This window comes from Dasypus novemcinctus, chromosome 9 (genome assembly GCF_030445035.2).
Source record: "Dasypus novemcinctus isolate mDasNov1 chromosome 9, mDasNov1.1.hap2, whole genome shotgun sequence".
In the NCBI taxonomy this organism is placed as follows: domain Eukaryota; kingdom Metazoa; phylum Chordata; class Mammalia; order Cingulata; family Dasypodidae; genus Dasypus; species Dasypus novemcinctus.
Window position 1 is genome coordinate 42,029,283 of NC_080681.1, and position 26,407 is coordinate 42,055,689.

The 26,407-nt window shown below is 37.6% G+C and overlaps 1 protein-coding gene and 1 long non-coding RNA gene across 2 annotated transcripts in view; one reads left to right on the forward strand and one right to left on the reverse strand.

The window, feature by feature from the left end:
* The window catches only part of LOC131279728 (uncharacterized), a 99,013-nt gene that overhangs the window by 31,156 nt on the left and 41,450 nt on the right, over window positions 1-26,407 (reverse strand). The window lies entirely within an intron of this gene.
* Window positions 1,122-26,407, forward strand: part of SYDE2 (synapse defective Rho GTPase homolog 2) — a 41,924-nt gene continuing 16,638 nt past the window's right edge. The window contains exons 1-4 of the mRNA XM_058303232.2: window positions 1,122-1,369; window positions 1,607-2,584; window positions 17,570-18,253; window positions 22,458-23,560. Coding sequence (XP_058159215.1) covers window positions 1,246-1,369; window positions 1,607-2,584; window positions 17,570-18,253; window positions 22,458-23,560 — 2,889 coding nt within the window. The 5' untranslated portion in view covers window positions 1,122-1,245. The remainder of the gene's footprint in view (window positions 1,370-1,606; window positions 2,585-17,569; window positions 18,254-22,457; window positions 23,561-26,407) is intronic.

A 26,407-nucleotide genomic window follows, 5' to 3' on the forward strand; every position in this document is an offset into this window, starting at 1 on the left:
ACTGGAGCCTTTGGGTGCAAAATAAAAGAAATTTACACAGGGGGAAATAGCGGAAACAAGATAAGTTACAGTTAAATTACTTTCTCTTATTTGGTTATGTAAGCATTCACTTATTTAATATTTGAGTGTCTCCCATGTGCTAGGTTTTAGGAATACATTCATGAACAACTCAGACAAAAGCCCTTTCTAATATGTAAACACCAAAAAATATTAACTCTGAAATCAGGGATGATGGCAACACTAATTCTTATCAATCACTGATAGATCAATTGCTCTGAAGCAACAAAAAGTACTGTAGCCTACAGCCACTGCATGGAACATGGGATTTAAAGTTTTGGAAAAAGAATTGGTATTTCCAAATTACATTGTTTTCCAATTTCAATCCAATTGTTTCTCAATCCATTGTTCTAACTAAAATGAAATGTTTTAATTCAAAAGCTTCAAACGTGTATTTTTAATAGGTAGTTGTGTAAGCAGGGTAGTGGGGGGGCGCTATGATATTTGCAGCTCCATCTTACAAGTATTGGTTGATGTAAGAATAAATTTTGTGTTGGTAGGCATTAACTGAAAAAGGGGAAGAAAAATCGAATGAAAAGAGAGTCACCCGGTGGTGATTTTCTTGACAAAAGAATTCTTCACGATTGAAAAAGAATAGCTACAAATTTCATGCAACGAATATGATTCGCAACTTGTATGCAATATGCTGCACTGAGGTACACATTTACTCATACTTGGTCTGTCAAAACAGTCTTTGTTTTCTCTCAAGCTGGACTTGACATATCTTAGACACGCCTCGTGCAATGGTGGCAGTGGGGGTGGTGTAGGAGATGGGGTGCCAGGAGGACACTTTTCCTTTCTCGGTCCTTCTAACTAGAACCCTGCAGCTGCCAGCTGGCCCAGACTCTCCTCCCTTTTCCTTCCTCAATCCCAGGCACCCCTCGCGCTCTGTGGGCTCGTCCTCGCCTCCCACGCACCTCTCTTCCCGCGCCGCGCCGCGCGCCCACTCGGGGCACCCAACCCGGCGGCGGCGGCTCGCGCGCCCCGTCGCGGCGCGGGCTCCGGGGCATGCGCGCTGCGGCGCCGCCGCCCACCCCCACCCCTTCCCGCGGCAGAGTTATGCTAAGTATGTGAGGGGCCCGCGAGCACCGACACCGGTCACGGGGAGCCGCGAGCGCGGTTTTCTCTCCAGTAGGGCTTCGACCCCACCCCACGGCGGGGGCGAGTCTGGTTGCTGAGTTGCAGGGGATGGCGGACCCTCTGAGGAGGACGCTGTCCAGGCTCCGGGGGAGGCGGGGTCCCCGCGGCGCCGGGGCGCTGGGGCTCCGGGCGGCCGCTGTGGCTACGGTGGCGGCCGCCTCGTCTGCCGAAGGTAACGCCCGGGGTGCCGCGGGGCCCCCTGCCGCCCCTGCCCGCGAGCCCGCCGGGGGCGCCGCGCAGAGTCGGGAGGAGCCCCCGCCCTCGGCTCCGCCGTGGGGCTCCGAAGCGCAGGTCCCGGGAGGGTGCCCGGAGCAGTCGGGGGCGCTCGGACTTGGGCCGCGCGGCGGGAAGGAGACCGCCCTCCGGGGCCGCGAGCTCACCCGCGCCTCCTCCCTGGACGCCCCGCCAGGCTCCCAGAGCAGCGGAGAAGAGGAGGAGGACGACGCCGACAACGACGCGGACTACTACGAGAACCTGCCCGCAGGCTCCCAGCCCGCACCCGAGGTAGAGGGGGCGGAGGCGGAGTGGCGGCCCGCGCCTCCCCCGGCGGCCGGCTCCTCCCCGGGGGCGGAGGGCGGCCGCCAGGAGACGGGCAGGCTGCGGACCCAGTTGCGAGAGGCCTATTATCTGCTGATCCAGGCCATGCACGACCTGCCCCCTGACTCGGGAGCGCGGCGGGGCGGCGGGGGCTTGCCTGATCGCTGCTGCCTGGAGGGAGCCCGGGCTCCGGGCCAACCGCCTTCCCGCAGCAGCGCAGCCGACCGCCGAGCCTGCCCCCGAGGCTGGGAGCTGGGAGGCGGCGACCGCCCTCTGCAACAGGTGTCCCCTCCCGGGTCGCCGCCGAAGGAGTCAGCGGGAAGCCGCCCGCGGACTCCTCGAATGCGGCTGCCCTGTAGCAGAAGCCTCGAGAGCCTCCCGGTGGGTGCCAAGCCGCCTGCCTTCCAGCGGTGGCCCAGCGACAGCTGCATCAGGTGCGGCGCGCGCGGGGATCCGCACGCACCCCCGCCACGTGGAGGCGGGATGGACGGCTGGAGCGGGGGCAGCGCTCGGGTGGCGGTGCCGGCGGGCTTCCTGCCTCCCGGCTCCAGAGACTCCGGCCGCTCCTCGGGGCGTTCTTTCGGGGACCCCGCGGGGTCCTCGGTGATACGCGGCAAAGGAGAGCGCCAGGAAGGGCTTCCCTTCCTCAGGCCGCCCGCGGTGACAGTCAAGAAGCTGCAGAAGTGGATGTACAAAGGACGCCTGCTGTCCCTGGGAATGAAGGGTCGTGCCCGTGGAACACCCTCCAAAGTCACGGGAGCGCAGGCAGCCACCCCAAATCTGGGCGCTTTGAAAGTGCGTGGAAGCCAAGTCCTCGCGGTGCCTCCAGACCAAAGAATTACGCTGACAGGTAGGGCACCTAGCAACCGAAATGCTAGCACTGCGACCCTTCACGTTTACCAATTCGGCTTCCGTTTTAAGAGCGAAGAATAGTAAAGATTGGCAGCAGGGTACGTGACCATGCCAAAGAAGTGTCCTGTAAGTGTAGTTTAAAGCGACTTGGAGGTTCGTTAGTGTAAAGCATTCACTCGTTCTGCTTTTTTTTTTTTTTTAAGACAATGGTATGAGGAACTTGGTTTGTCCCCTCCTCCCCCCTTTTCTTCTCTAAGAATCGGTGTCTGCTCCTAAGCACAACTGTGAGTAAAGGTTAAGTTCGCCGCACTTTAGTAGGTTTAGAGATGGATGGTGTGCGCTGGTTTTTGTTCTCTGTAGCCCTAGGCATGTCCATAGACTTTTATGGAGTTAGTGAATTTGAATTTGATCCAAGTTAGACTTTGCCGGCTTTATTAAACTGTCATTTTACTCGTACTTTTCCCCCCTCTTTCCCAGGCACCAAAGAGCTGGAGAGATTGAGAGATTGAGACAGAGAGAGAGACAGACAGAGAGAAACCCAAATCAAACCTTGATAAGATCCAAAAGCTCTCATAAGTAAAATTTCTTTTTAGTCAGGTAGAATTTCATTTCACACATTTCTTCCAACTTTCCTCTTCAATCTCCCCTCAAAACGAAACAAAACCAACAAAAGGTAATCTTTTATTGTGGAAAATCAAGGATTTCCTCCCAAACTGCTTTTGAATTAAGATAATGTAAATCTAGTGTTTCGTTTGGGAACTAGCATTTTAATCAAAAGAAAAAATTTCTCTCTTGAACTTTTAAAAAAAGTGTAGACATTTAATTTGTAAACAAAAAGAAACCCTGTTTATATTAGAAGTAAATTTAAAAAGCATGTCTTTTCTTAAAATAGCATTTCACTCCCTATTTTGTATGTGCATGATTTTTAATTTTTATACGTTTGTTACCTGTTCTAGAAGTTTCTTAATTATGTTTTAAATAGCAAAAATACTTTTCTGAAACAAGTATAACATCTTTAAACTGAGCCAAAAACAAAATGGTCTTTTGAACTATACACTTAAATATAGAGTTTTCGTGAACATAAAGACTTACATGTCAGTAATAATCTTAAAAATATTAAATGCTGTAATGTAAAAAGTATTCAAAGTACTCGGCAGTTTCTCTGGCAAGAATTACAAATCTTACAGGATTGGGTTGATAACACATTAACTTTGTTTAACCAATAAAAACAAAACTGTGGGGAGAAACAAAGCTCAAAAAACTTCTAATCACACATTGAGGACAAATCAAATGATTCATTTTGTATGTATGTCAAAGAATTAAAGTGCATGTAAACTTGAAAAATTTTAAAACTTTTAATCTCTAATAGACACCTGTCAAGCCTTTCCCTCAAATTAAAATATTCCATTTCACTTGAATGAAAGAATAGTAGAATGTAAATTCTTTGTGAAGAGAGATATACTTTATTCAAAATTCATATTTTAAAAATGCGTTTCCAGGAGTAAACTATTTGTAATCATTTATTAGACTTTATTTCCTACATTCTTTATCTCCCCTGATCTGGGTTCTGTTAACCCTTTGTAAGATAGTTAAATTTCACCCAATATAAAAATGTATATAAAACTCTAGTCAGATAATTTTTTACCCTTTGTTACAAAGGTAAAACATTTACCACTGAATGGCTTTTAATGTCCTCAGTAGTAAACATTCAAGGATTTAAAAAGTAATAAATATAGGAGTAAATTAGTTGGTTTTTCCATTGGGAAACTAATGAGATTAAGCTAGCTAACTTTAAAAGACATTAAAATGACACAGAATTAACTGTATTATAGTATTTTAGATATTTTGCAAGAAATCTAATTAACAGTTACCATAATCTTTGGTTTAAACAACTTTCTCAGGTGTCATTTCCTTTCAAATCTTCTTCTAGGAAAGATGAAAATAATTTGTATGATGTATACATTTTAATATAGGTATGGAAAGTGGGGGTTTTTAAAAACTGTTTTTCATTAAGTTTATTTGGACTCATTTAGACAATGCTGGATACTTTATGTGATTCTCATATAATTTTTTTTAAGTATAAATATCAAATGGAATTTATTCAAGTTGGTAACACTCAGATATACCTTGAGATTATGTAATGTCTCATTTTATAGTGCGCATTACATTACATATTCGTTCTTTTCATAGCAAAGTAATCTGTTTACTTGAATACACCAGAAATTATTTCTAGATGATATCATAACAGCCTTTTATTATTTGATTAGAACAACAGTGGTTTTGTGTTTGGCATTCTAAAATGGTTCTCCATGGAATCATTAATTTAAATATTTGCTTAAAAATTTTGCTTCATTGTTATGTGTGTGACAGTAATATTAACATTGTCAAAACACTGAAATATTTGGTCTATGTGTATACATTTCCATGCTAAAAATATTGCAGCCATTGGTCTCAGCTTCATGAAACACAGTATGTTATGACACCCAGGGGAATTTCAGGGTTTAAGGGTAAAAGATTAAGCTCTGTATTTACAGAACCATATAGAACCTATATAGAGCTGTACCTGTGAGATTTTTCACACCAGTAAAATAATCCAGCCATTAGCCAAAGTTGATAAACACAAAAAATCTAAATCACAGAAAATAAAATTTCTAACATAATTTTGATATATAATTTTTATACCCCCCAAAATGGAGATGCGACAACAGTTATTTAACAACAACAAAAATTGAGCAACAGAGTGGTTAAGTAGTGTGTTTACCTAAGGTCACTCAGCTAATCTATTGTGGAGCCTGGCTGGATTCAAATCAGGTCTCTCTGACTCCAAAACCCCTGTTATATAAGGTCAAAGAGATTCTAAAGTTCTTTAGTACTTTGATCCAATTACTTCTATTAAATTGCTTGGATTGAGGATATGGGTGGAATTTCAATAAGGTTTAGAGAGATTAGTAACTTGCTCAAAGTGACAGCAGATAGGGGAGTCCTAGAAAATATTTTAAGACATTTTTAAATCAATAGCTGTATCCATTTTAAACCTTTCCCTTTAAATGTTTACTTAGTAAATTCAAGTTGATATCACTTGGATTCTACTTTTAAGACACATTTTCAAAAGAATTATTTGAGCAGTAAAGCAGTGCAATATTGGTTGTGTAAAGATGGTAGACTAAAATGTTTATGTCATAGTTTTAAAATAAAATGCTATCCATGAATACATTTTCTTTCAATATAAAATTATATTTAGATTTTGAAGTGCAGAATAACTATATAACAGAATAGAAATGATGAATCTATATAGGTTTTTTGAAAAATTTTGAAACCATATGACAAATTGATGATTTTTGGGTTCTAACAACTACTAAAACTTATAAGATACTGTGATAATGCCAATGCCAATGGGTTGAGGGGTTGAGGCCGTTTTTTTTGTTGTTGTTGTTTTGTTTTTTTGAGGTACTGGGCATTGAGCCTAGAACCTCATACACGGGAAACAGGCACTCAACCACTGAGCTATACCTGCTCCCCAGTTAGGTATTTAGTATTCCCAAATTGGCTAATTTGTTCTTAATTGAGACTATTTAAGATCTGTAAAGTCACTATACAGAGTAAATATTGTCAAGTTTCTGCATGCTTTAGGATTATGAAGGAATCTTAATCTAGTTTCCAACCATACTTCATTATACATCTTTATAAATAAGTTTTAATGGACATATAGTATCTGGAAGTAAATCCAAAAGCCAGGTTGAGCTTTTTTTGGCCTTTTATTGCTTTAAAAAATAATTTGCCTACTCTGACCACATTTTATGTTCCAAGATCTGTGAAGGGAAAAATTTAGGGCAAGTAACTTATTATAGTTTGTCTAAAATTTTTAGATAGTTCTTTCAAAGTAGTATTAATTAGCTGGTATGATATAATGCTTTTATCTTAAAGTGGCCTTGACACTAAACTGTAGATTCCTAGTTACTTCATTTTTTACCAAGTATTCATAGCTTTAATTTCTCATCTTAAGAACTATATTATCTTTAAGTACTTTTCCAGCAAATCCTTTTATGCATTGACCCTCTTAAAGATTAGTAGCAATAGGCATGTAATTTTTTACTGTCTTCTAGATTTAAACCCTCCCTGAGCAAATTCTGCCATTTATGACCCTAGAAACAAGTGGCAAGTGCAGTTGCTTTTTTTCCCTTTTTTTCTGGAAGAGTGCCATAGTACATTGGAGTTGCTGGAAAACTTTGAGAACTACAAATTCAGCACAAAATTGTGTTGTGTTAATTTGAATGTCCTACATTTCTAGGTCAGTGATTCTCAAGAGATGTGTGGTATTTATGTTTTGAGAATCACCAAGGCTACTTTCTAGATCTTTGCCACTCAAAGTATGTTTCCTAGTTCTAGAGCAATGCTTTTCAAATTTCCCTGGAGATCTTGTTAAAATGCAAACTCAATAGATATGGGGTCTGCATTTTAACGAACTCCCAGTGTCCATGCTGCTGCACGGTGGGCCGCACTTTGAGTAGTGAGATTGTAGAGTTATGTCCCACCATTTAGCTATCTTGATATATTTGTATTTTTGGAAAAGCATTCTACCTTATTTTGATACTTGATACTTAAACTAACCCCCATGAGAACAAAGCGCTTCATCTTTCTGCTTTAGTTTTATATGTATGAATTTATTCTTACCATTTATAAATGATAAGGTTAGACAGTTCCTTCTTACTGATCTCATCTTGTACCAATAAATAATAGTGAGATTTTGGAATCTTCCAGAGAGGAGGCCATATATTATAGTGCTTAACAGAATAGAGACACTGTAGACAGACTGACTGATCATTCACCACCATTTACCTTGCTTTTGACCTTGGGCATGTTGTTCAACAGTCAAACCTTCGTAAAGTTGCTATATGGACGAAAAAAGATAATCCACTTACAGCTTTTGGTACCATGCCTGGCATTTAGCTCTTGATATCAAGGCCAGCAGTCTTTGTGAGAAGACTGCCTTGCCCCAGATAGTCAGGATTCTGGATGAAAAGCAAAATGATGAGAAGAATTTGAGGAGTACTGCCTTGGGGAGCATTGTGAACTGAGCTAGAGTAAACCCCATTCAGGGGTACCTATACATTCTGGTTATGTTTTTCTTTGTGCTTGTTTCCTTCGCTCCTCCCCATTACTTCTGTTAACCTGTACACAGTCTCAAAGTTTTCTACTTTCCTGTCCCCAAAGCTAGTATACAGCTTTCTTCTTAAAGGGTTTTTATTGCTAGTAACAAGGGAAGAAAAACAGAAGACAGAAAAAGTGCTTCTTTCCTTTTCTTCCCCCCTCCCCCCACATTTTGATTCATCTGGGAAAGCTAAAGGCTTTGTGTGTATCTATATATGTATGTGTGTGTATATATATACAAACATATATATATATATATAAACACATACATATATATATACATACACAGAGATATATGTAAACCAAAGGTTTAAGTTTATTCTGGATATTTTGTCTGGATTGCCAGGCTTGACTCTTTTAGCAGGGCTGCTTATGTTTATTTAGACTCTAATAACAATGTTCATATGATTACATAAGTAAAAATAACAGTTTATGAATTAGAAATTTTAAAATGATGAAAATCTTTTCATTGCCACCTCCGCATTCTCTTACAGATTGTTAAAGTAAAAGGACTAATTAAAATCTGAAAATTATAGCATAACATGCATAGTTGTAAAAGAATAAGGATTTTTTGGTTCTGCAATTTTGCTTCTTTTTAAACATACTTTTACTTGTGCTTTCTTTCAACATATGTATGTAGTCTGAGGCTAAAGGTAAATCTTAAATTTGTGCTAATAGGATTAAACAAATTTTAACATAAAGGGGAGGGAAGGGAAGATTGCAAAGAGTTTTCCATTTCTGTGCTATTTATATGTATCCGTTTAAATAACAGATAAAAATGAAATGTTTTGAGTTATTTATAAATAAATGCTCAAATAAAATTTACTGCCTTTAATAATGTGTTGCTTATATAAAAATTTAATTGAAAAATTGGCCTTTACTAGAAATGATAACAGTGTAACTTCATCTCTAAGTTTAAACTTCAGCATCATGTATTTGGAAACATTCATCAGTGGCAATCAGACTATATGGTTTCAAGTTTTTATAGTTTATAGTTTTAGTAAAAATAGTTGCAGTGAATCTCACAAGTATAATTACTCCTTTTAATATGATACATTCATTAAATGCCTATATCAATAGAAGTATCATCTTGCTCAAATAGGAGATGCTGGTAGTTTTATTTTTTTCATTGCAGTTCCTTGGAATGTAGTACAAGTAGAAGCATGTTTTAAGGAATCATTTATAGTATATGTCAAAAGACTCCATCAGGACTCAAAATAATGTGTTTGTTTGGCTGTATAAAAATTTAGATGTCATGAGAGGGCTTCTGAGAAAAAGATAAAATAAGATGTGGCTCATAGCCATTATAAGTTCTTTAATTATATGTTTTTTGCTTCAAATTTATAATTGGGTCACAACAGTATATAATATCCTGCAGAGGTCTGAAGTGCTCTTAAATAATATCTGAAATAAATCTAGATTTCAGTGCACTTGACAAAAAGATCTGTAAAAACCTAGAAGCCCCAGTGTTCTTGAGTATGTGTTGATTTTCAATTTTTAATTTTTAGTGTAAAGGAGATAGAACCAAAGAAGGACTCTTGAATCTTCAGGTTTTCCTCAATTAAAATTAAACTAAATAAATTCAATGTATTTATTGAGTATCTGTTTTTTGTGTGTTAAATCCTGAGGCGTGGAGATGGATATCCCTCAGTAATAGTAGCCCAGATATACTACCACAAACTTGGGAGTTAGAATAATTTGTTTTGAATGCTACCTCTAACATTTACTAGCTTGATGTTCTAGGCAAGTCCCTTGGCTTTTTTGTATAGTACTTTATGTTTTCAAACTCGTTTTGAACATTTTCTTATCTAACCCTTAAACCAGCCACGCAATAAAATGGGCTGAGATGATATATCCCTGTGCTCAGAGAGAGTCACCTACTTCCCCACTGTTCGTGGCTACTGCCGTCTGACTGTAAGCAAGGGTTTTAGGGTGAGACAGGTTTAAGTTTGAATACCAGAACCAGTACCTTAACCATATTTCTCATATTCTTTTGGCTCAAGGGGATCATCATTGCTGTCTCGAGGATTGTGGTGGTTAACTGAGGGCAGGGACTTGCTTACTTTTTACCTCTCAAGACTGGCACATAATAGGCTGTCAGTTTAAATAGTATGTTGAGTAAACAAATGCCTGCATAGGAAGAATTCATGGGAACTTCCTTCCCTTCTGATTCCTAGTTTAATTCCTGACTCTTTGGAACTAATTGAACTTAAAATTCAATTTGTGGACTTCTGGAAAGTGGCAGACCAAAACAACATGGGGCTCTCTTCTCTCCCAGAAAAATAGCTAGAGGACAGGCAGAAATGGCCTGGAAAAAAAATCTTCTAGGGTTAAGACACCAGGGAGGACTGGAGAGTGACAGAGGAAAAGAATCATGACAGCAAAACTGTGAGTTGAAAGGGGCAGCGGCTATTGCTGGCACCCCCCCCCCACACACACAGACACACAGACACACATATCCAGTAGACACTTGAATACTCAGGCCTCTGGGCTGGCTACAGACAAAGGGGGCCCCAGGGATCCACCTCTCCAGGAAAGCGGCGAGAGGGACACAGCCTAAGGGTGACTCTGCTTCTGACCCACAGGTTTGGTCTACTGTGTCCCAGGAGCCTGTCCAGGCTGGTGGGGTTGCTCCATTGTTTGCCTTGGGTGTGAGCTTGAGACTAAAGAGATCCAGGACAGGGGAGCTGACCTTCTCAGTCTCCCTCTCTATTGGCCGGAACTGATTGTCGAGGACACACTAAGGAGTGGAATTACTGCTACTGGGGGGGCGGAGTAGGGGGGCAAGGGAGGAGGTTGCCAGCAATGGTTGGAGAACTGTCTTTGAGAAAGGTTGAATTACAAGCCTCTTAGCCTCTGCGCAGGAATCTCCATTACACTCATCTAGTCCATGTTGCAGCAAACACCCTCCAACCAAGCTTTGAACTGAGAGAGCTGCCAAAGTGTGCCATCTTCTGGCAGACCAAGGAAATGCATGTGAGGAATTAAAAGTAAATAAGTAAGAGAGGCTTTTCCTGGCCTTTACAGCCTCCCTTCCCAAGGCCCTAGGAAGTGGTTCTGCAACCCATTACTGGATCCAGAGTTGCAAATACTTGCTCTCCAGTTCATTGTACTCGCTAAGGAAAGCTAACAAAAGGGTGATTATAGACAATGCCCATCCCCAAAAAACAGTATCCACAACTGCAAGCAAGACAGTTCCATCCATCTGCCCCATGGGGTCTATGTTCCCTCTCAATCAGAAACAGTGGGCATAACTATCACAAAGTCCTCAAGACTGAAGAATGAACTAACATCAGGGGGGAATGCAACTATGAACTAAAGTAGACTTATTATTAATCTAGCAATGAAAGAACTTGTATCATTGATAGAAAGGCAGTGGCCACTGGAGGTTCTGAGGGGAGGGAGAGGAAAGAATAGGTGTAACATGGGCCATTTTTGAGATATTGGGATTGGCCTACATGACATTGCAATGATGGATACAGACCATTATACATTTTGTTAAAACATAAAATTGTGTGGTGCAAAGTGTAAATTATAAACTATAGACCATGGTTAGTAGCAGTGCTTCAACATATGTTCATCATTTGTTTCAAATATACCACCCTAATGAAAGACGTGAACATGGGAAAGTTTTGGAGATGGAGGGGTTGGATTATATGGGATTCTCCTATATTTTTGATGTGCCATCTATGTAATCTAAAGCTTCTTTAAACAAACAAACAAAACATGAGCCGTCCATGTGCTGCTTACAAGAGACTCACCCTAGACCCAGGGATACAAACCAGCTGTAAGTGAAAGGTTGGAAAAAGATGCTCCGTACAAATAGTAACCAAAAAAGAGCAGGAATAGCTATACTAATATCAGAAAAAAGATTTAATGCAAAAATGTGATGATAGAGAGAGGGCCATTATATATTAATAAAAGGGACAGTCCACCAGGAAGATGTAATGGTCATAAATATCTATACACCTAACCAGGGTGTCCCAGAATACCTGAGGCAAACTCTGGGAAAACTGAAGGGAAAAATAGAAATCACTATAATAATCATAGGCGACTTCAACACAATCACATCATTAGATAGAACAACTAGACAGAAGATCCACAAGGAAACACAGAAATTGAACAATATGATAAACAAGTTAGACCTAACAGACATATACAATATTGCACCCAAACTCAACAGGTTATACATTCTTCTCAAGTGCACATGGATCTTTCTCTGGATATACCACATTTTGGTCACAATGTAGCTCTCAGTAAATATAAAAAGATTGAAATTATACAAAGCACCTTCTCAGATCATAATGTAATGAAACTGGAAATCAATTATAGACAGAAAAGAGGTAAATTTACAAATGTGTGGAGATTAAAAACACACTCCTAAATGATCAGTGGGTCAAAGAAGAGATTGCAGGTAATCAGTAAATATATTGAGATAAATGAAAATGAGAAGACAACTTATCAAAACTGATAGGATACAGTGAAGACAGTCTTGAGAGGGAAATTTATAGCCCTAAATGTCTGTATTAAAAAAGAAGAACTAGCTAAAATCAAAGATCTAAATGAACAACTGGAGAATTAGGAAAAGAACAACAAACCAGTCCTAAAGCAAGCAGAGGGAAAGCAATAATAAAGATTATAGCAGAAATATATGAAATTGAGAACCAAAAAATAATAGAGAAAATCAACAAAACCAAAAACTGACTCTTTGAGATCAATAAAATTGATAAACCCCTAGCTAGACTCACAAAGAAAAAAAGAGAGAAGGTGCAAATAAATACAATCATAAATGAAACGGGGGAAGCAGATGTGGTTCAACAGATAGAGCGTCCACCTACTATATAGGAGATCCAAGGGTTCGATACCCAGGGCCTCCTGGCTCATGTGGTTAGCTGGTCCATGCACAGTGCTGTTGTGCACAAGGAGTGCTGGCCCATGCAGGGTTGCCCCCGTGAAAGGGTGCCCCCATGCAAGGAGTACCCCCTGCGTAAGGAGAGCCACCCCACATGAAACTGCAGCCCGCCCAGGAGTGGTGCCACTCACACAGCTGACGCAGCAAGAAGACACAACAAAAAGAGACACAGATCCCCAGTGCTGCCTGATGAGAATACAAGTGGACGCAGAAGAACACACAGCGAATGAACACAGAGAACAGACAATGGGGGGGAGGGGGTTGAGAGAAATAAATAAAAGTTAAAAAAATAAACAACAACAACAAAAAATGAAATGGGGGAGGTTATGACTGACCCCACCCAAAATAAAGGATCATAAGAGGATATTTTGAGAAACCATATGTCAACAAACTAGACAACCTAGATGAAGTGGACAAATTCCTACAAATGCACAAACGATGCACACTAATACTATGAGAAATACAAGAACTTAACAAATCAATCACATTTAAAGAGATTGAACCCAACATCAAAAATCTTCCTACAAAGAAAAGTCCAGGACCAGATGACTTCAAAGGTGAATTCTACCAAGAATTTAGAAAATAATCAATACCAACCCTGTTTAAACTCTTCCAAAAAACTGAAGAGGAGGGAAAATTACCCAACACATTTTATGAAGCCAATATCACCCTAATACCAAAGCCAGATAAAGACAATGCAAGAAAAGAAAATTACAGACCAATCTCTCTAATGAACATAGATGCAAAAATTCTCAACAAAATACTTGCAAATTGAATCCAACGGCATATCAAAGATTTGTACAGGAAGCATGTGTGGCTCAAACAGTTGGGTACCTGCCTACCTCACAGGAAGTCCTGGGTTCAGTTCCCGGTACCTCCTAAGGAAGATGAGCAAAACAGTGAGCTGACATGACAAGCTGGCACAGCAAGCTGAGGCCATGAGATGATGCAACTAGGAGACACAACAAGGAAACACAATGAGAGACACATCAAGCAGGAAGTGGAGGTGGCTCAATTGATTGAGCACCTCCCTCCCACATAGGAGTTCCTGGGTTCAGTTCCCAGTGCCTCCTAAAAAACAGAAGGTGAGCACACACTGAGAGCACAGAACAAATTGACACAGAGAACAGATAGCAAGCACAAACAATGGGGGGGGGAGGGGGAAGGGGAAAAATAAATAAAAGAAATCTTAAAAAAAAAAAAGACTTACACATCATGACCAAGTGGGAGATATTCCTGATATACAGGGCTGGTTCAACAAAGAAAATCAATCAGTGTAATATACCATATCAACAAATTGAGGGGGAAAATACATCTCAATGCAGAAATGGCATCCAAAAAGGAAAATAGGAAGTAAAACTTGCACTTTTTGTGGATGACATGATCCTGTATTTAGAAGATTCTGAAATGCCTACAGTGAAGCAACTTGAGCTAATAAATGAGTTAAGCAAAGTGTCGGGATATAAGATTAACATGCAAAAAATAGTAATGTTTTTGTACACTAGTAGTGGACAATCTGAGAAGGAAATCAGAAAAAAATTCCATTTACAGTAACAACAAAAAGACTCATATATGTAGGAATCACTTTAACCAAGAAGTATGGGACCTATATGCAGAAAACTACAAAACACTGCTAAAAGAAATCAATGAAGACCTAAACAAATGGAAAGACATTCCATGTTCATGGATTGGAAGATTAAATATTGTGAAGATGTCAGTCCTACCCAAACTGATTTATAGAATCAGTACAATACAAAACAAAATTCTAACAGCCTACTTTACAGAAATAGAAAAGACAATTACCAAGTTCATTTGGAAGGGAAAGTGCACCTGAGTAGCCAAAAGCATTCTAAAAAAAAAAAAAGTGTAAAAAAAAAGAGTGACATGGGAGGAATTTCACTGCCTAACCTTGAAACATATTACAAAGCTACAGTGGTCAAAAAGCATGGTACTGACATAAAGATAGACTCATCAATCAGTGAAATAGAATTGAGAGTCCAGAAATAAACCCTCACCTCTACCGTCAAATGGTTTTGATAAAGCTACCAAGTTCATGTTGATGGGACAAAACGGTCTCTTCAACAAATGATGCTGGGAGAACTGGATATCTTTTAACCAAAAGAATTAAAAAGACCCCTATCTCACTCCCTATACAAGAATCAAATCAAAATGGATCAAAAGTTCTAAAAGCCAGTACCATAAAAGTACTAGAAGAAAATGCAGGGAAACATCTTAAAGACCTTGTGATAGGTGGTGGTTTCTTGGACCTTATATCCAAAGCATGCACAACAAAAGAAAACATAGATAAATGGGACCTCCTCAAAATTAAACACTTTTGCCCCTCACAGGACTTTCTCAAAAGGGTGAAAAGGCAGTCAACTCAGTGTGAGAAAATACTTGGAAATCACATGTCCAGTGATATATAAAGAGATGTTACAACTCAACAATAAAAAGACAAGCCAATTGAAAACTGGACAAAGGACTTGAGTAGACATTTGTCCAAAGAAAAAATACAAATGGCAAAAAAACACATGAGAAAATGTTCAACATCATTAATGAAAATAAAAAACCCACTAATGATTAGGGAAATGGAAATGAAAACTGCACTGAGATATCATTTCACACCTTTCAGAATGGCCACTATTAAAAAGACAGGGAAGCAGATGTGGCTCAAGCAGTTGGGTGCCCACCTACCACATGGGAGGTCCTGGGTTCCCAGTGCCTCCTAAAGAAGACAATCAAGACAGCAAGCTGATGAATGAGCTGGCATGACAAGATGACGCAACGAGGAAACACAATGAGAGACACACCAAATGAGAAATGGAGGTGGATCAAGCCAATTAGTGCCTCCCTCCCATATGAGAGGTCCCAGATTCGGTTCCCAGTGCCTCTTAAAAAGAAGACGAGTACACAATGAATGGTAAGAGAGAAATAGACAGCGAGCACAAACAACAATGGGGGGAGAGGTAAATAAAATAAAACTTTAAAAAAAAAAGAACTGCAAGTGTTGGAGCGGATGTGAAGAGATAGGAACACTTATTCACTGTTGTTGGGAATGTAGAATGATACAGCCACTGGAGGACTGTTTGGTAGTTCCTAAAGAAGTTGAATATAGATTTGCCATGTAACCCTGCAATATTCCCAGAAGAACTGAGAGCAGTGATATGAATAGACATCTGCACACCAGTGTTCATAGCAGTGTTATTTGCGATTGCTGAAAGGTGTAAACAACCCAGGTGTCCATCAGCTGATGAAAGGATAAACAAACTGTGGTATATTCACCCAATGGAATATTACGCAGCTTTAAGAAGAAATGAAGTCGTAAAGCATATGACAACATGGATGAACCTGGAGGATATTCTGTAGAATGAAGCAAGCCAGAAACAAAAGGACAAATACTATATGACTGCACTACCTCTTTAGATGGAATTAATGCTACATATACATTTTTTAGAGTCTTATCACATTTTATTGCTTAGCTAAGCATTTGATATCCTTCAATGGACTGTGAATTCCTCAAGGCCATGGACTATTTTGCTCATTCTTATACTCCTGCTGCTTAAGTTTGTACCTGGACAGTAATAGTAGTAATACTGTTGATAATTGATAATGATGATGGGAGTGTCTAACATTTACTCATTGATTATTATTTGACAAGAAATGTGCCAAGCATTTCATCTTGATATGCATTATTAATTTATTTCTCAGAACACACTGTGAAATAGAAGCATTATTATTCTCTCCCCTTTTGCAGCTGAGGAAACAGTTTTGGAGTAGTTAAATGACTTGCCAAAATCAAGCCAGCAGAGATAGACCCAGGTTTAGGACCCAGGGCAGTTTGGCTCTCAAGCTACAATTTATAACCACTCTGTTATCTTGATTCTCAGGGTTGTTTCTCAATAAAATAGTGATTGAATGAAGACTTTATTTAGTAGTCGGCCTTTGAGTTGGGTTTGAAAGGGGAAAAGAATTGGGATAGGCCTCCAAATTGGGAAAGAGTAAGGGAAATTTTATTTATATTAAAATTACAGTGTCATTACAACATATAAGCATTTAATTTATGTGAATTTAACTCTGCATCCTCAAAGAAAAAGATATTCAAATTCTAGATCAAATTTACATAGTATAGTTGATTAAGCATTGCTCTGAAATAAGCCTAAATTCCCGAACGTGTGTCTCTTTTTTAAGGATAGGTAGGTAGGTGGGTGGATGACTGGATGGTACAATATGGCGCAGTATTAGACAAGCCAGTTTTCATCTGGTGCCCAGGCAAAGAAACAGTCACTTATCCTAAAATGGTGGAAGAAAAACTAGCTGTGTTGTGCTTACCAGGAGACAATATACTAGGAATTTTCAACATTAATTTTGGCTCTTTTTAGTTTTTGCCCTAGATATTTAGAACTTGAATACTCTATAAGAAGCTATTCTACTATATGTTTGGAAACAATTGTTATGTTGAAATTTTAGTAATTGGTAAGTCCTACTATTTTCAAAGGTCATTTAAAAGTTAATCTTTATGTCAAGAGATTGAAATATTACTTTTATTTTCTAAAGATACATTGGTCCTTGTAATAGTGAGTTGAAAGCATTATTAAAGTCTTAGTGTGTACAAAGCATTTTATATAAGCTTTTTATAAAGTATGTTTTACTTAGCACTATAGTTTTTATAAAAGCAGTTTCATAATTTGTACATTTTTCTTAGAATTCTTATGACACTTATACTGTCTGACTTCTAAATAATGACAAATCATATTTAGATGAAAAGTAAAAAATTTTTCTTGTTCAATTTTAGTCCCCGTATGTGGTTAATACACTTTTTTTTTTTTTTTTTTTCAAAGGAGTACTTTGATAACAGGTCTGAAGTAACTTATCTTTCCTGGTGTACCAGGCATTATAGTCTACCTTCTTTTCTTTTTGAAACAGACTTATTTGAAAATGTCTATGGATCATCAGTGAAGAAAAGAGAACTTGAAGATCTGAAGGATAATATTGAATTCAGTGGTCATAAGCCACTTAATAGCATCACTGTTTCAAAGAAACGGAATTGGCTATATCAGAGTACTCTAAGATCTCTTGACCTGGAAGAAGAAAATAAGAAATGCCAACATGTAAGTCATTTACCCAACTCACCTAAACATCAGCAATCACAAGCTTTCCCCAAGTCGTCTGAAGTCTATTGTACATATGTGATGTGTAATGCTATGAACTCTTCGTTAGCAAGAAACTGTTCTTTAGACCTTAGTGAGGAAAATGATGCAGATGATGAAGGAGAAATATGGTACAACCCCATTCCTGAGGATGATGACCTTGGCATATCCAGTGCCTCTGGTTTTGGTGAGGGAAACTCTGCTGTTTTGAAGCTTCCCGCTGTCAGTTTGAGTATATTGTCCGGTAGTGACCAGAGGAAAGCAGAGCGGCACGCTGAAGACTTGCTGTGCTCTTCAGAGCACACAGGTGATGTTCAGACCACACGGCCAACTGAAGAGACTCCTGTAGATTCTGACTTTTCCACAGATTTCTTGCAGCAATCCAAGCAAAGACTTACACACAAGACACAAGAAGGTATAATGATAGAAGATAGTCCCATGTTGAAATCTCCCCTTGCAGGTAAAGATGATCTTATATTGACGTTTTCTTTTTCCTTCTATTTTTCAATTCTTGGTAGTCGCTAAAACTAAATATCAAACATATCTACTATATCTATGTACTTTTCCTCACAAAGTAAGTGTATTTTCACTAGATAAACCTAAAAAGATATGTAAACATTTTTATATACTTGGTGCTTTATTCCTAGCATAGACTTGGTTTTGTAATCTGTTGTGCTTTAGTATGCCATTCTTTTTAGAAAGGAATTACTTTTCTTAGTTGAAATGGAATCTTGGAGAAAAAGATATACTCCTTATTTAAATATAATTTTGCTTCATTTCATTTATTCATACCTGACCTGTACACTGCTGGGAAAGTTATATTTTCAATGTACCAGTAGTCATCAATTTGCCTAACTTCAAAGTCTGTTTCCTCATGGGCAGAGAAAATAGAGAGGAGAAAAAGAAGTAAGGAGAAGTAAGGACCTTACAAATGTGTGGAAGAATAAATCTCAAAAAAAAAAAAAAAAACACAACTGTGTGGTAAGAGATGTGTTCAGACATGTCTGTGTGGAATAGAACCCAGAAAGGAAACAATTGAAGTTTGATATATATTAGGTTGGACCATATGAAATGTCCAATATTCAACTATTTTGATCTGCAAAAAAGAGCATTTCATATGGTTTCACGTAATGGCTTTATTCTTCCTCACTTGCCTTCGATTTTCTAGTGTGCTTCTTTCTTTTCAAATTTAGTCCGAGATCCATTACCCAGGAAATGGAGCATAAGGCATGCTTTAGTTGCAAGCATCAAATGTTGAATAGAAAACAGTTCTATTTTATTTCAAGTGGTTTAATAATAGAATTTCAAGTGATGCGGAATGTTCGAAGATGTGGGGTGTAGCAGATGCTGTCGTAAGTGGGGGCAGCCTTCTGCCACCACCAGTGCCTGCATCTTTGCCTGAGGGCTTTCTCCAAGGTCTCAGGGAGTCGCAGCAGGGCAGCCTGGGAGCGCCCCTCAACCAGTGACTGACAGGAGTTGGTATAGGACTGCGCCAGCAGCCTCATCCCCTGCCTGAGGATATCGGGAGGCAAGTACAAAAGTGCACATTGTTTGCCAGAGTTTTCTTGAAGTTTTAGTTCCAGTCACCCATCGTGGTAGCAGGCTTGATAATTCGCCTTCATATTGAGGGCATTCCCTTCCCTGAGTTTCCCAACTTCTTTGCCAAAACTCCGGGACATGGGGTGGGGACATGCTGTTAAAGAAAAAAGCAAGTTACAATACAGTGTGTACTGTGTATCAGTTGTGATAAAACACTGAAAAGCTCTACCCAAAATGTTCATTTTTGCTGTGGTAGTTCTGGGTGTTGGAGCTAAAGGTAATTAAAAACATTTTTCCCTTTGTGTGTTTCTAATTGTAGACTAATTTTCCAAAGTGAGTGTGTGTTTCTTTTATAATCTGGGTGGGGAAAGGAGTAAACTCTGTAAAATACTAGTGTGGAATGCAGGGTGGAGTGAAAGTGTAGGCCTACAGGTGAACTGCAGTTAGTGATGTGCATGGAATGGCCCTGCCAAGGTAAGAGGGCCTAAAAATAAGAGCAAAATTAGAAAGCCAGTGTCTGTAAAGTGACACATGGTTTGATTTAGGTTATTGTCTTTAGACTTTCTTGTTTTATGTTGTGGCAAATTGTGAAACTGGTGAAGACTAACAGATATAAAAAAATTTAAAAATACAGTACAGCTGCTGTTTATGCCTCCTTTCTTCCTCTTATTCTTGTCTTAAACATGTTATTAAAATATAATAGGCACAATATTAAATTAACCGAAAAATATTTAGGACAGTTTATTTATATACTATCTTTTTTTATTTGTTTGATCAGAAAAAGGGTTGTGTAAAGCGGTCTGTTTTCTTTTACGATATTGGCAGAAAGCTCTTGAGAAGTTGGCCTAGAGAACAGTTGAATTTCTCAAAATAATTCTTTGATCAGAGACTCTGAAAGCTAACTCATAAATACTAGGCTGGTTCATAAATCATTTAAAGATTTTTATTTTGTACTTTGTTCTTATAGCCAGCCGGTGATTTGATTAGTATTGTGGTTTAATTTAAGTGATTATTAAATTTGGTAATATTTCAGCTCTTGAATTTTTTAAAGGCAAAACATTTTGCTTTAATAAATGCAGTTTTGTCTGCAGTAGAAGTTGCTAACATACTCAGTATTTCATTTTAATATTAGTTAAGGACTTCTGTTGAAATTATTTATACAAAAGTCAAATGTTAATAATGCAACATAGAGCAATTTAGTATGCCGGATAGCTTTTTCTAGGCTGTGAATGGAAAGATAGCTTAACGTTTGTAGATTAAAGCATGACCCTTAATTACTATAGAATGTTTTAGACTAGTAAAACAGTGGAATTGTACTATGATTTGCAGTACAAAGGAATGCTTTGTCCATTTTATCAAACACCCCATTTCTTATTAGCTGCTTACCATAAAAACCCAGCAGGCATACTTAAAATAGTCCTTTCTTTATAAAGAAACCACTTCTATGTCATAGGGCACATAAAGAGGGGTGGAGGGAGAATATTATATTAATACTTTAAAGAAAGGTCATTTAATCTATTGACTTTTAACATGAATAAAAACTTCTCATTTATTGTGAAATGTTCTGTTATATAGATTAGCCTCTGATAACAGGGTTAGCAGGAATCATCCTCTGAAAGGAATAGACAAAGTGTAAAAAATTTTTTTAATTTTAGATAATTGAGATATCAGATTGTTTTTCTTTAAGCTACACAGTTTAAATTTATATACTATTAGATTTAGTAAGATATTTTCATTTTGCTTTATTATTTTGAAAACTTAAAAGTAAATTTAAAATGAAATTGATTAGTTTGTACGTATACCTTTTTTTAACTTGAAGGATCCTAAGTTTAAGGTTATATGGAAGATTTTAAACTAACTTTTTAATAAGAATTGAGAAAAGGTCTTTAAAAATCCATTTATTATGTATGCATGGATGGCTAAATGTTCAGAAAAATGGAGAGACAATGTATAGCAGTTAAGAGCGTGGGCCCTAAAGCCTATGCTTAGGTTTGAATCTTGGTTTGGCCACTTACCTGTCTTGTGATCTTGGACAAACTAAACTAGACAGTTCTGTGCCTGAGGTTCTTCGTCTGGAGAATGGGGTGCTAATGGTGTATCATTTCACAGGGCTGTAGTGAGAATTAAATGTTAAGTTTGTGCATACTAAGTATCTCAGTCAATATTGGCTGGTATTATTATTACTTCCTTTAATGTGATTTTCACCAGAATAGGAGCAGTGGTAAATCACTAGATGGTGAGTATGGGCTCTTTATTTGTACTTCAAAAAGTTTTTACAATAAACCCGAACAGTTTTGACATTCAGAAAAGAATAAAGCTATTTTTGCATGGAGAAAAATTCAAAAGCATTTCAATGTTTTACTCTGTGAAAATTGAAATTAAAATAAAAACTTATTTATAGCTTTTTACTGTTGTTTAATATACTGAAATTGAAATAAAAGGCACTAATATAGCTTTTGAGATTCTAGGTAATCATATACAAATAATACAAGAAAGAAAATGTCTTAATACTTTTGAAAATTGTTTGGATAGCTTTGTGGCTTTCAGTATTCACTTATTTTTGATCGACTAAGACTATAATCTGATAATATGCTATCACAGAATTTTAGAACAAGGAGGAACTATTAGCTGTCAAAATGATAAATAGGTTTACTTTTTAACTTTTTTTTTTTAATCTGTTCTGTTATGGGATAAAATTTAGTTTTTAGAGTATTATAAATTATATATTATTATATATAGAAGAAACACCCTTATATTAGTATGGGATTTCTAGTGAAAATGAACATACTAAAATAGGCAGCTTTTCTAGTTTCCTCTGATATCCACTGTGTTTGAGGTAACAAAAATAACATACTTGCTGAAGTATATTGCAGTGGGAAAGGTTTAAAAGGAACCTATATTACCCATCTCAAAACCTTCAGAATAGAGATACAGATGGACAGGGAGATGCTTCTTTCTACTCTAAGCCATTTGGAAATCCTAAATATTCTGCTTGAACATGGCATATTCTCTCTTGAAATGAAATGACAAGAATTTCTGTCCATGTGAGAGCTTGTTTAAAGTTGATGGTTACCAAATATAAAGTAGGAGTCAAAACATATCACCTTATTTTTTTTTCTTTTAAGGTCCTGGGATCCTGGTTGCTACAAATAATGTTGAATTCAGAGTTCTGGAACCATCTTCTCCAAACCCTAGCCCAGTGAAAAAAGGTGGTTCAATTAATTGGTCTTTCCCAGATAAAATAAAATCTCCACGAACTGTGAGGAAACTTTCCATGAAAATGAGAAGGTTGCCAGAGCTTAGCCGAAAGCTGAGCGTTAAAGGAACCTTGAATTATCTAAACAATCCAGATAATACTCCTTCTTTGTCTAAATGTAACTGTCAAAAAATTCATCATACTGTCATTCTACCTTCTGGGAACACAACCACAGCTGCTAGGAGGAATGTAATAAGCCGGTACCATCTTGATACCAGCGTGTCTTCTCAGCACATATACCAGAAGAAAACCACTGTGAGTGCTAAGTATTCCTGCAAAGGTGGTTACCTCAGTGATGGAGATTCACCTGAACTTATAACTAAATCTAGCAAACATGGATCTGAAAACAAATGTGGAAAAGGAAAAGAAATAATTCCGAATAGCTGTAGCAAAAGTGAAATAGACATTGATGCCTTTAGACATTATAGCTTTTCTGACCAACCTAAGTGTTCACAGTACTTATCTGGACTCATGAGTGTGCATTTCTATGGTGCTGAAGATTTAAAACCACCGCGGATAGATTCAAAAGATGTCTTTTGTGCAATTCAGGTAGACTCAGTAAACAAAGCAAGGACAGCTTTGCTCACGTGTCGGACAGCCTTTCTAGACATGGACCACACTTTCAACATTGAAATTGAAAACGCGCAGCATCTGAAACTAGTAGTATTCAGTTGGGAGCCCACTCCAAGAAAAAATCGAGTGTGTTGTCATGGAACCATTGTTCTCCCCACCTTATTCAGAGTGACAAAGACACACCAATTGGCTGTCAAACTTGAACCTAGAGGTCTTATTTATGTGAAAGTGACTCTTATGGAACAGTGGGAGAATTCTCTTCATGGACTAGATATAAATCGAGAACCAGTAATATTTGGAGTTGATATTCGAAAAGTTGTAGAGAAAGAAAATGTAGGATTGATGGTGCCACTCCTGATACAGAAATGTATTATGGAAATTGAAAAGAGAGGCTGCCAGGTATTATTTCACTATGTTTCTCTACTATAATAACTAGTTAATTATAGTAAGTCTTGGGGAAGGAATTCAAGATAAGGTAAAAAATCTCATCTAAACATTTTCTCATTCTTAGTCTTTATTTTTATTCATTACTGTTTAGGATATAATTTATACCTTAATCTGTGTTGTCAATGATTGAGACCATGCATAATGGTTCCACAGTTTGTATCATGATGCAGAGCTCCGTGGGTCTTATAATTTACAATGGCATTCCTAGGAAAAGCCAGAGCTGATAGCATAGGCAAAAATTAACTTGTTTAACGAAAATTCCTGCATGATTTGACATTTCAATGGTAGAAAGTTTCTGTAGTGAATCCTGTAACCCTGCTTCACTCCTGAAGTTAATTCCCTGCACTTGTACCGTGTCCTCCCTCAGCCTTTACTTTAAAAAAAAATTTTTTTATTGTGTTACAATAATATATTTAATGTAAAGTTTGCCATTTTAACCATTTTTAAGTGTACAATTCAGTAGCATTAATTACATATATCATATAGTGCAACCATCATCACCATACATTTCCAAAATTTTTTCAATCATTGCCAGTCTTTGGAAGGCATAGCTTATCTGTTTCTTAACTCTGTTATAGCATGGAAGATGAGGAGAGGCTCTAGTAATGAGAACATATCTCTTTCTCTTTTCCTTTGAAATAAGAAAATAAAGGCAACCCATTAAAACAAAACAGAAAGCCTGGTGTTATTTGTAGTGAGATATGTAAATGTTAGCCAGTTAGTAGACCTTATATTTCTTTTTCATTAATACATGTGGACTATGGCAATGAGAAACAGCATATCACTGAGGGTGTTATCCTGAGGAATGAGTAATTGTTTATGCTTACTATGTGACACAAATTAAACCTAAAAGCATGTTCTGAATTATTTCTGCTGTAAAACCATCAGAATTTACAACATTGATTAAAAATATAAATTAAAAGATATTGAGGGTTATGTCACAAAATCTGAAATATGGTTTCTTCATATATAAAAAATAATGAAAAATAGCTCACTTTGAATTTAACATGGAAACTAGAAAAAAAATAAATTAGTGGAGTTTTATATTAAAATGTAGATCTGGATTTTAGTTTCAGACTCACTTTCTTCCCAAGTTTATGGGGACACATCTTTATTCTAGTATTATGGGATTTTGAGACACCTAAGTATCTCAATTGTCTTCTAATGTAGTGGTGTTTCCTTTCTTCCTGCTTAATACTTTAGTTTCACTTTTTGGACCATCTACAATTCTACCATGTCTTTCTTGAGACAATAAAACCAGTATAACACATGGTATTCTTAATGTGAATGCTACATGAATTTGGATGAGAGTAAGAAATTTGAATTTTCTTGCTACTTTCCTTTGTTCTCCATGTTATGTTGATCATTTTGAATGCAGCAGCACCTTTTATTATTATCCCATAGAAATAGCTTTAGGTTCTATTGTAGATTCCTACAAGGTCTTGTAAAATATTTCCATAGTATACTCTATCAGTTTGTGATTTAATGACCCAGAAGAGCTTAGTGTAGTAAGTAAATCTGGAAATGTCATTGTATACTCCTTTCTCTAGTTCATTTATAATATTTTAATAAAATAATTCCTAGTAGTTTTTATTTTATTCCTATCTTGATATAATTTATTTATCCATAACTCTTTTTTTCAATTCAAGGTGATTGAACTTCTTAAATAATCTTTGATGTGCAAATTATAGGTGACTTATTCTCTTTAATTTTCTTTAAGGTTTAATCTTTCAAAAAACTCTGATAGATTAATCAGTAATGTTTTCTTTTTACAGAAACCATGTTGATTTCCCATCAGTTAATTTTTAGTGAACTTGACAATAATTTAGAAACTCTTAAGAACTAACAGTATTAAAAAACAAATCTATTCAATGTAGGTTTGGGGAGGATCTATACATCTTATATAAATTTTGAACTAGTGGATTTATTTTACCTTTAGTATATTATTTAAATTAAATTTCTCTTATAACTTTATAATCAATTAATTTGACACGTTAAAAAAAAACCACAACCATCTATGTTAGCTTTTATTTTTTTCTGAGAATCTATTTTTTTTTTAAAGATTTTATTTTTTTTATTTATTTCTCTCCCCTTCCCCCTAGTTGTCTGCTCTCTGTGTCCATTCACTGTGTGTTCTTCTGTCCTTATCAGCGGCACCTGGAATCTGTGTCTCTTTTTGTTGCATCATCTTGTTGTTGTGTCAGCTCTCTGTGTGTGCGGCACCATTCCTGGGCAGGCTGCACTTTCTTTTGTGCTGGGGCGGCTCTCCTTACAGGGCGCACTCCTGCGCGTGGGGTTCCCCTACATGAGGGACACCCCTGCGTGGCAGGGCACTCCTTTTTTTAAAAGATAGTTTTACATAAATAGCATATTGGAACCCTATTTAAACTATATAGTTTATGAATAAAAAACTCAGTTTTAAAGAGATTGAATAACCAAATAACCAAACAAGACTTGGTAGAGTGAAACTTTAAGACTTGAAAATCCTTGTTTAACTTCTATTTAACATTTTTCAATCTAGAAAAGATGTGAAAGGGCACTGTCCTTGGGGTATAGAGATATTGGTAGAGTATATAAAACTAAAGAGAAGGGATTATATCTTTGCTTAAGATAACCAGCATTATAGAAATCATAGTACATTTTTTGAATTTAAATGAAATAATAGAGTGCTTTTATTGAAGTAATCTATACAGTTTATAGTGAGATTTCAAAAGCTGTTTGTGGTATTTTAGGTAAATACCAGTAGAACATAATTTGATTGCCAGGTTCATGTGATTTATACTTGTACTATTATATTTT